The 11,104-nt window shown below is 48.2% G+C and overlaps 1 protein-coding gene across 1 annotated transcript in view; it reads left to right on the top strand.

Annotated features, from left to right (window-relative positions):
- Nucleotides 1-3,255: 3,255 nt before the first annotated feature.
- The window catches only part of Med26 (mediator complex subunit 26), a 54,840-nt gene continuing 46,991 nt past the window's right edge, over nt 3,256-11,104 (top strand). The window contains exon 1 of the mRNA XM_021169506.1: nt 3,256-3,674. Coding sequence (XP_021025165.1) covers nt 3,603-3,674 — 72 coding nt within the window. The 5' untranslated portion in view covers nt 3,256-3,602. The remainder of the gene's footprint in view (nt 3,675-11,104) is intronic.

The following is an 11,104-nucleotide window of genomic DNA, read 5'->3' as shown; positions in this document are numbered from 1 at the left end:
AATTGAACTCAGGAGCTATGGAAGAGCAGTCAGTGCTCTTAACTACTGAGACATCTTTCCAGCCCCTGGTGTCACTTTTAAATAGGACTACACTTGGGTCTCATGCAGGAAGATTAGAAGTTCAAGCCTAGCCTGGAATACAGAGGGAGACCCTGTCTCAAAAAAGGAAAAACCAGAGTGGCCAGATTACTTAGTAGGTACAGCCACTAATCCAGCCAAGCCTAAGATGATCCATAGAAGAAGAGAACTAACTCTTGGCAGTGGTCCTCTGTACATGTGTAACACACAAACACAGTTATAGATATACACAAACAATCAAACTTAGGGAAATGAACAAGTAGAATAAAGTTGTGTGCATAGGACTCCACAATACTGTAGTCATGCACTCTGAAGGCAGAGGAAGGTGGATCTCTATGAGTTTGATGGCAGCCTGGTCTATAAAATGAGTTTTAGGTCAGCCAGCCAGAATTACACAAAGAAACCCTTTCTTTTCTTCCTTTCTTTCTTTCTTTTTTTTAATTAATTAATTTATTATATGTAAGTACACTGTAGCTGTCTTCAGACACTCCAGAAGAGGGAGTCAGATCTCGTTATGGATGGTTGTGAACCACCGTGTGGTTGCTGGGATTTGAACTCCAGACCTTTGGAAGAGCAGTCGGGTGCTCTTACACACTGAGCAATCTCACCAGCCCAAGAAACCCTTTCTTGAAAAAAACAAATAAAACAAGAAAATGGGTCGGAGAGATGGCTCAGCCATTATGAATGCTTGCTGCTCGTCCAGAGTTCAATTCCCCATACCTACATGATGGCCTTGAACTCAAGAGATCCTCCTGTTTCTACCTCTTGAGTGCTGAGATTAAAGGCTAGGCATAGAAAATGCAATCAGAAGCACCAGGTATGGTGGTGGGTGGTGCATGCCCTATAATTCTAGTGCTTGAGGAGGTGGAGGCAGCATGAAGAGACGATGCAGCAGTTAAGAGCACTGTTCTCACAGAAGGACCAGGATTCAGTTCGCAGTGTGCGCTCACAGCTCCATGTAATTCTAGTTCTGGGGATCTGACCACTACCTCTGTAGACACCAGGCACACACAGGTGCATATATACTACAGGCAAACAGTAATATCAAGTTTACAGACAGGGTCTCTACATGACGCTGTCTATCCTGGAACTCACTATGTAAACTAGACTGGATTCACAGAGATCCTCCTGTCTCCCCTTGAGTACCACCATGCCAGGCAAATAAAATAAAAAATAAAGAAAAGAAAAAGGTTCAAGGCCAGCCTAGGCTACATGTGGTCTCAAAACCTGGGGAGGAACCTAAAATAGCAAGGTCAGCAGGTACATTGAATGCTGTCCAAGATGTTTTCATGACTTGATCCAAGCAACACTAATTGCCTGCTTAATCTATACTTGTTTTGAAAAAAAAAAAAAGCATACTATACCACTGAATAAACAAGATAACAGGTCTGCAGGACAGGATGATGCACTTAATTCCAGCTCTTGGGCAGCAGACTCAGGCAGATCTCTGCGAGTTTGAGGCTAGCCTGGTCTCCACAGTGAGTTTCAATCTAGCCAGAATTGCATAGTGAGATCCAGGCCAGCCAGGGCTTCGTAGTGAGAGCCTGTATAAGGGGAGAAAAATAAAAAATAAAAATCAACTATTAGATAATAATAAAAGACAGTAGATTGGCATAAATGTAATCCTGCACTAGGGAGACACTGGCAGGAATGTTTGAGACCAGCTCAGACTTCATAAACTCTGCCAAAAACCACCAAACTAAGAGCCAATGTTGATGGAGGACCTTGTTTATTTTGCTTATCTGGTGAGATTAAGTGTATCTTCAAAATGGGCTGCTTTCCAACTTGGAACCTGAGCTCCAAACACGTGCCAGGGAGAGAGTGTATTTGAGAAGTATTTGTTCGTGTTCATTCTACAGGTGTAATGCAAAGCCTTCTGCCATGTGCAGAATCAAGAAACCAGCCATGATAAACTTATTTTCTGGGTGGGTGGGAGAGAAGGGCAGGGTCTTACTTACATAGTCCTTGCTAATCTGGAACTCACTGTGGCAGACCAAGCTGGCATGGAACTCCAGAGACCCTCCTGCTTCCCAAGCGTTGGAATTAAAAGCCTGGTTCCCCACCTCCCCCAGTACCCCCCCAGAAGTATGACAAATTTAAAATTAACAGGTGTTGAGCAGCTCTCAGAAATACATGTGGTTTTCATTACCTGTTTCCCTTCCGTTTCATGTCTGGATTTTTAAGGTTACAACACTAAACGAAGTTATTTCTCCCGAGGCCACTTTCGTATAGTGCGTTAAACTCGGCGCCCACCCTCCATCTGTCCATCTGTAGGGGTCACTGAAGGACAGAGGACCGCAGCCTTTATACTTGACTTCCTTCGTTTCTTGGTTTGACCTAAAACTCCCGGTGACCTTGGTGCTTCCCTTCCTCCTCCGCGAGGCGTTCCTGTTTTCCAGCACCTGAGATGCAAAGCCGGGGTCGCTCCGTCCCCTCGGAACGCCGAGGGGAAGATGCTGGGCGACGGTTCCGCATCCTGCTGTGCAGACACAGGCTGGCCACCTCCAGCCCTCCCACCCCATCCCCCCCCCCCCGCCTCTAGGAAGGCGACAAAAGCGGTGCTTCCTCTTGAGTTCCAGCCCCGCACGGATGCAGACCCGAGGTGTCAGCGTCGCGCAGGCCTTGCAGACTCGCGTCCTCTGCAGAGGTGGCAGCTCCCAGACGTGTCCTTAGGTCCCCGCAGCATGCGGGTCACATGGGGACACGCACTGCCCTGCAGACCGGCGCCTGGGGCCTCTGCAGCGGCGGCGGCTGTGCGGAGCTCCTCCGAGCTCCTCGCGGCACGAGTCTCAACGTAGGGAACCGCTGCCTTCCTCAGAGTACCTATGGCCGCTCCAATCCTCAGGTTTCTAAACGCAGGAGGCCCTCATCCGTGGGAGGGTCTTTCCATTCCGCAACCCCGAAGCAGCCAGAAGGTAGAGTCCGTGTTCCAGGACTTGAAGGGTGCGCTTCCGTTAGGAAGCCCAGCCCTCCAGCCCCGAGTGGGCGTGGCCTTCAGCTAGCGTCCGTTACCACGCCCAACTGCCTCCCAACGGCCCTCTGTGTCGGACCTCGGAACCAGGCGGCAGGACCTGCTAATTGCGCCTGCGCGCGCGTGCGCAAAATCAATAGGAGGGGCTCACGAGCCGGCCCCTCCCAAACCCGGCGTCTCCACCCGCCCCATCTCCCAACCTCCTCAGCGTGGCGCCGACGCTGCGTGCGGCGGCGCGGGTTACCCAGAGTGCTCAGCGCGGGGGGCAGCTCACTGGAGTTTGGTTCTCGAAGCGGCGGCGGCGGTGGTGGCGGAGGCTCCTCCGTCGGCTCCTCCTCCTCGCTCGGCGGTGGCGGCGGTGGTCCGGGGCCTGAGCTCCGGTCCCCTCCGCTTCCCTCCGTCCTCGCCATCTCCCCGAGCGCCTTGACCTCCTCCGGCGCCGCGGGGAACATGCGGCTCCGTTCCCGGAGGCCGGCGAGTGACTGACCCGCGTTCCCCCTCCTCAGCCTGCCCGCCCGCCGGCCCGGCCGCTCCCCCCCGCTTCGCCCAGGCAATGACAGCGGCTCCGGCGTCTCCGCAGCAGATGAGGGACCGGCTGCTACAGGCCATCGACTCCCAGAGCAACGTAAGTGACTGCCTCGCGATCGGGGACCGAGGCCGCATGTGTCGAGACCCTCCCCCTCCGACGCGCCCCCGGCTAGGGGCTCTCTCCAGGCGGTGATCTCCCCGACACAGCCACTGCCATCTCGGTCTCTCGTTCTCCTGGGTCCGGGGACCGCAGGCAAGGCGGATTGCCCGGCAGCTGAGGGTACCTGAGGCCGAGGCTTCACGCGGCCTGGACTGAGGAAGCGTTCGGAGCTTTGATCAGAGCTAGTTCTTCTCGGTTGTCCCAGCCCGACCGCCCGTGGTGGTCCCCACCGTGCCTCCTTGCCTCACCTCAACCCTGGGAACTGAGAACCCCCGGGAAGGTCTCCCTGCCGGGGGCAAGGTGGAAAGCAACTAGTGTCTCCGTGATGACTAGAGTAGCCCGCGTCTCCGGAGTCTTGGCCTTTACTCCCCTTCGGTGTCCTGGCTGAATCTCCTTCTTGGTTAGGAGGGAACCCTAGGCCCGTTCTGCCCCCAGTCTGTCTACCTGTGATGCCTGGAGAGCCTCCTCTTTTTTCTGATAGTGGACAAACCTTTCCTGGGGTCTTTCAAGAAAAGACGACCCTGCAGAGTGGGATCTTTCCTGTCACCTTTCTTGGCCTAAATGCTCCATTGCGCATCTGATCAGAAGCTAAAGCCTGGGATTTTGGTAGTGAGTTACTGCCCGTCGTAGTTGATTGTTCTCTTATCCCTACCTTCCGGTCCTCTTTCCATCTCTCTTGCCCCTCCTGAGGTGCTTTGGGCCCTAGCCTGTCAAGATTTAATTGTAAGGGGTTACTTTGTGTCACACTTTCCTCTGCTAAGAGTCCTGTGAGCAGAGGGACATCTTTTTCTTCCTGTGTGAGCATAGACTAATTTCACCTGTTCTTGTATTTTTCCCAAAGGTTTGTTGGCAGTGTAGGGGGCGGGTATCCTTGTTGCTGTTAGGAGCAGGGCCATGGGAAGATGCACAGCCATTCAGATATAAGGTGTTTGCTGGAAGACCAGGAAGTGGCCTTTGAGATCACTTTTTAATATGCTCGGGATGGAAGAAAAATCATCTTGGGCTTGGACAGGTAACTGAGGTTTGAGTCTTTTGAGTTCCCTTGCCTATGCTTGACCAGTTACTCTTAGCAATGTACACTGTATTGTGGTGTGTTCAGAATAATTCACATTGTTTGTTTGGTCTTGGTAGAAATAGAGGTGCTCTAGTTTCTATGAGATCTGCTTGCCGGATCCAAAATTATTTTCTTCTTGGTCTTTAAGATCACCTTGATAGTAATTTAGTAAATACTGTAGACATTTTCTCGAGGTAGAATAGGGACAGGCTAGATAAAAATCTTCTAGGAAGCCTTTTTTAATTTTTTTCTTTTTTTTGGTTTAAGGTTTTGTTGGGTTTTTTGTTGTTGTTTTGTTTGCCAGTGATTGGTATTACTGACTGTAATCACATGATTGATATATTAGGATATTAAAAGATAAAAACAAGTGATAGGAACTGAAGCCATAGTGTACACAGTATAATTTTTTGATGTTGTTTTTCAAGAAGGATTCCTCTTCTATGTAGCTTTAACTATCCTAGAACTTGCTCTTTAGACCAGGTTGGCCTCAGAGATTCTCCTGCCTCTTCTTCCAGATTAAATGATTGCACCACCACTGCTCATCTCTTCCACAGTGGAAATTTTAACTCCTGTGTAACTCCTTTGCTTGAGATCTTATCAGAAATCCTGACTGCTTGTATGTGAGAGTGTTGGGACCAGCAAGTGCTTTGACAGGAAATCATGATGCTATAGATCAGGTGGGATCCAAGTGTTAGGTAAGGTCTGACTAGAAGACCCTTTGTGGGTAAAAGAAGAAAGGTAGACAGCCCAAATTTTAGTTTGTTTGTTTTTTTTTTTTTTTTTTTTTCTGAGACAGTCACTGGAAGTCACTATGTATGTAACCAGTGTAGCTTCTACCTCCCAAATGCTGGAATTAAAGGTTTATGCCACCATGCCTGGCCCCCAAACATTGGTTTCTTGAATTTTCCCTTGGTCCTAAGTATTACTATGCTCTTTGGCCTGTGGGTAAGTTGCTTGGAGTGTATATCTCAAAGGGAGACCTTATTGTGGTGGCTGGAGTTGAGAACTTGTCTCTGAGTGAGGAGGGAAGTGTTTCCCTAAATGCACTGTCAGTGACCATCCACAAAAACAACTAGGTATATGTGCCAGGGGCTGACTTTGCAGAATCTCTTTGTAGAATCAGCCTAGAGCACTGTCCTCCATTTCTTGCTGGGGTATTGAAGGGTCCCTGGACATTTGCACTGTTTCTGTGATTGCTCAGGGCCCAGGTAAGAGCTGTATGTTTGTGCAGGGATCTGTGCTTTGCTCTGCCCAGTTATAAGCTCCACCACTTGCTAATTGACACATATTTAGGATGTCCACGGAAAAAATACAAAACGAGGACAGAGTTGAAGAGTGAACACTAAAATTAACCCTCTTCAGAGAGAAGTGACAGAGAATGGTGTCATGTAATGCTTACCTTTATGAGTGTGCAATTATGGCTAACAAATTTAGCTGTTGGCTTAAAAAAATCAGTGCCAGGTAGCTGACCTAAACTCCACAGCCTCTGACTGACCAGCTCCTTGACAAGGAGGTCTCAGTAAGATAGCCATCCCTGTTCTAGCCTCAGCAGCAGCAAGCACTGACCTGCCAGGCCTGTACTTCAGAAAGTCCCCATCTCCCTTCCAAAAGGCAGCTAACAGACTTCCAGAACTGTGGAAGCTTCACTCACCTCAATGTGTGTTTGCTTAGGGTGTTGACAGTCTCTGAAGTATACTGTACATCTGCTTGTAGTCGTATGAATAAAGGTGAAGGGTATGACTTACACTTGCACAGAAATCATACTGAGCTCCCCTTTAGCCAGTGATAGAGTTCTTAGTCCTGTGGTGCCCTTGCTGTTTGAAGAAAGTCTGGACCATGTTTTCCTGAGAGATCAGCTTCTCATACATGTTCCATGTCTTGCCCTCTTTCCTAGAGAAGAGTCCTCCCTTTTTGCATTTTGTCTCAACTCTTGGGCCTGTGATTCAGGAGTTGCCTCCATGCCCCCATTTTCTCAAGAAGCCCTGTGCTCCAGTCCTGAAGGCCAGCTGTGGAATGGCCTAATGGGAGCATTGGTGACTGAGAAAATCACAGGTGGCTTGAGATGTGTCTGTGGGGAATGTGAATGTAACCTTATGGTTAACAGATTTCATTTTTCAAAAAAGTGGAAAGACAGTACAGTCTCATGAAAAGCTAAATAGTGAAGTGGTGGTCCAAGATGGAGTTTGCCAAAGGCAGCTTTGTAGCCCTGGTGGCAAAGCAGTGGGAGGACGGAAGAAGGCTTGGTGAAGGAGGACTCAACCACTGCTGGACTCTGGAGCAGATCTCAGGAGCTGCTGTCTTCCTCTCACTCTTCCAGAAGCAGGCACCATGGCCATCATTTCCTACTTGGAATCACTTGCCTCTGCTGGCTTGCAAGTTCCTTGCAGCAAAGGAAGTGGTGGCCCGTCCTGGAAGCATACCTTCCAGACCCAGATTCAGATCTGGAAGTGCTGCAGTGGCCTACACGAACTGTTCTGAAAGGGGTTCTTCTATTTACTTGCTTCAGGAATTCATGCAGGGTGGATTGTGTGAACTTTTTCAGCTATCTACACCCCTGGTTAATTTATTAAGGAGAGATGTACAACCCTAATTAATTTTCGAGGTACCCTGACAGTGTGTTCTGTTCTTCCCAGTAGCCCCATAAAGGAAGGTGGGATGAAGCCAGTCCCCTTTATGCAGACAGCATAATGCTAGTGATGTCTACTGTGGCTAGGCTAGGACATAACGCTAGTGGTTTGAGCCTTGTGGAAGGGTGTCATGAGCTGATACACACTTACCTGAGTAGGGAAGGCTTGGCCTGCTAGTCCTATGTGATCAGAACTGGGTGAGAGTTACCTGTTAGCATTGCAGGGGCTCTGTCTCTGTGACAATGGGTGTGGAACTTTGCCTGTGTCTTGTGTTCCAGCTTTGCTTTCTGCTGAAAGGTAACAGCTCTTTTAACACTAACTTAAAATGCCAGTGATCCTGTCAGAAAGAGGATACATGTTTTAGCACTGCTGGGTCCTGTACAGTGATGTCCCTGTTGTTCTCTGCTGTGACCACAGTTCAGAAGAGCAGAGTGGCAGTTCCAACTTGGGAGTCAGGTTTTGTTTGATGTTTTGTCTCCCTGAGGAAGGTAGACTTTTTCTTCGGTGAGTTTTTAGATGGTCCTCAAAGCTGGGGGTTTGTTCTTGAGACCTGGAGAACTGTCCCAACACTAGTCTGGAGGAGGGGACTTTTGTCCTGGACATAAATCTGAAAGAGGCTTGTAGTAAGTAGCCTTTATCCCAGCACTCAGGAGGCAGAAGCAGGTGGATTGCTTGAGTTCCAAGCCAAGGCTATATAGAGACCCTGTTACTGGTCGAGCATGGTGGAGCATGTATTATCCCTTGATTAATGATGTTTCTGGTTGTGGCAAACAGACATCTCAAGGTGCCAGGATCAGAGCTGGATGAAGGGGCATCCTACTCCTGCAATCCTCAGAAGTACTTGAACCCAAACTGACCCCAGCCTGAGTTTGCTGGGAGGCTTTCTGCTTCTCATGACAGACTCCTTCTGAAGCTGCTTCTGGGGGCTGCTCCTTTTCATTTCCTGGGAGTGTGCTGTCCTGAGCCTGGCTCTGTAGTTGGTTGTGAGAATGGGCAGCTGAGTTTGAGGTTCATTAAGCAGCAAGCAGGCAGTGTGTTCTCTGGTGGCCTTGCTAAGTCTGCACTCCTTTCATTCTCAGGGCATAAGTATTCCCTAGTGTAGGGTCTTATGAAGTGGGGCTCATTTCCTGAATGAAGTGAACCTGTGCTGTCTAAGCTTCTTCCAGTCTCAGGTCTGGGAGCCCATGCAGTTGCATCTTCATGAGTTGTGGTAAAACTGAGAGGTGGCTGAGTAGTTGACTAGCCATTTCTCTGTAGTGCTGATAGTACTTGGGGTGGGAGGCAGACTTGTGCACTGCCTTTGAGGATGTGTGGCCGCCAAGGAGGCCAGAATGGTGTGTTGTGTGTGGATGTCAGAGGTGTAGTCTGGCCTTTCGGCTGCAACTCTTGAGCCCAAATAGGACACTTTGCCTTTGAAAGGAGGATTCTTTTAAAAGTGTGTGTATGTTTGTACATGCTTATGTGCCTGATGATAGAAAATTGCAAGTGATGGCATAACTGTGAAGATCAGAGGACAATTTTGTGGAGTTCGTTTTCTCCCTTAATGTTTATGTGGTTCCAGAGGATCAAATTCTGATTGCTAGGATTGTATCACAGTGCTCTACTCACTGTGCCATCTTTCCAAACAAAGAATTCTTTTAAAAAAAAAGAATTTTTTTTTAAAGTCGTGTGTGTGTGTGTGTGTGTGTGTCTGTGTGTTTGCCACATGTGTGCAAGTGCCTGGGGAGCCAGAACAGGGCAACAGGTATCTTAGAATGGTATCCTGATGCTGGTACTGAGGATCAAATTTGGGTCCTCTTTGAGAGCTATAAGCTCTCTTATCTGCTGAGCCATCTCCCCAGCCACATCTCTCTAGCAGCCCCACTCCCAAATCCCCATTTTTTTTTTTTTTTTTGGAGACAGTTTCTTCTCTATGTAGCCCTGGCTATTCTAGAACTCACAGAGTTCCAGATCTGTCTCTGCCTTCTGAGTGCTGAGATTAAAGGAGTGCACCACTAATCACCTGGCTAGACCTTTTCTTTTATTAAAAAATATTTTTTAAAAGACGACTTTATATGGATGAGTATTTTGCCTGTGTATGTGTATGTGCATCATACATGTGCTTATAGAGGGTTGTGGCCCACCATGTGGGTGCTAGGAACTGAACTTAGGTCCTGTGTAAGGACCACGAGAGCTCTTAACCTTGGAGCCATCTCTCTAGTCCAAATTTGAATTCTGTTTTGTTCTGTGTACTGGCTAGTTTTGTGTCAACTTGACACAGCTGGAGTTATCACAGAGAAAGGAGCTTCAGTTGAGGAAATGCCTCCATGAGATCCAACTGTAAGGCATTTTCTCAATTAGTGATCAAGGGGGAAAGGGCCCTTGTGGGTGGGACCATTTCTGGGCTGTTAGTCTTGGGTTCTATAAGAGAGCAGGCTGAGCAAGCCAGGAAAAGCAAGCCAGTAAAGAACATCCCTCCATGGCCTCTGCATCAGCTCTTGCTCCCTGACCTGCTTGAGTTCCAGTCCTGACTTCTTTCAGTGATGAACAGCAATGTGGAAATGTAAGCTGAATAAAACCTTTCCTCTCCAACTTGCTTCTTGGTCATGATGTTTGTGCAGGAATAGAAACCCTGACCAAGACAAATTGGTACCGGCATAGTGGGGTATTCCTGTGACAACCTGACCATATTTTGGGGAGGACTGTGGAAGGACTTTGGAACTTTGGGCCAGAAGACCAATTCACTCACTGTTAAGAGCTCTGAGATGTTGTGTAGGAGCTTGGAAGATAATGTTGAGAACAGTGCAGAAAAATGGAGGCCTGGCTTTTAAAATTTCAGAGGGAAAATTAAAGACTCTTTTCAGGGCCATTGCTGTTTTGATTGTGAAGATTCTGTAGTTCTGGTTAGCTGAAGAATCAGCTGTTTTTAACAAGATACCAGAACTACTAAAGCAAAAACTTTGCATTACTGGGACTATTGATGCTGGTTAGCTGGAGCTAAGAAATTAGCAGTGATTAAGAAGAGACTAGCATCGTTGAGGTGACATCTTCTGGGAAGTGTTTTCTGAAAGCACAAAGAGGCTGTGTTCCAGAGATAGCCAAGGTTGTACTCCTGCTGCAGCGGGACTAGGTAATGTGTAAGGGGGGGTCACCCAGGTGGTACTGGTTTTGAAGGCATGAAGGGGTCATGCAGAGCACTGTAAGAGGTGTTGGAAGGCCATTGGTGAAGGTCAGCCTCAGTTGCAATTGACAGCCCAGGACTGAAGGGGTCATGCAGTGTTTTGGAGATGCCGGTACCATGAGATGACCACCAAGAGCAGCAGCAGCAGTGGAGTACAGGCATCTGGAGCCTAGAGGACGACGCGTGTGCTACAAAGGGCATGGCTGGAGAAGTGACCCAAGCTCTTGGAGGAGCCCAGAAGATTGTGAGTTGGATCCCAGACATTGGATGGTTGGAGAACGATTTTTGCTTTTGATTGTGACTGTGCCCTGATATGTTCCCTCTTTAAGGAAGAAACTATTTTAGTGGAGCCCACAGTTAAGAGACTTAATTGTAAAAGGACTTTGGATTTTAAAAAAGAGATGGATATTTTAAAGAGGTTGAAANTTTAAGAATATGTAAAGACTGTGGGACTTTTAAAGTTATTTAGATCTTGGGGATGAATAAGAATGTAAGGGTTGAGGCTTACTAGTGATGTGTTTGTGTG

The sequence above is a fragment of the Mus caroli genome, chromosome 8, assembly GCF_900094665.2.
Source record: "Mus caroli chromosome 8, CAROLI_EIJ_v1.1, whole genome shotgun sequence".
Lineage (NCBI taxonomy): Eukaryota > Metazoa > Chordata > Mammalia > Rodentia > Muridae > Mus > Mus caroli.
Note: the sequence above shows the minus strand (reverse complement) of the source record. Positions and strands in the feature narration are given on the sequence as shown.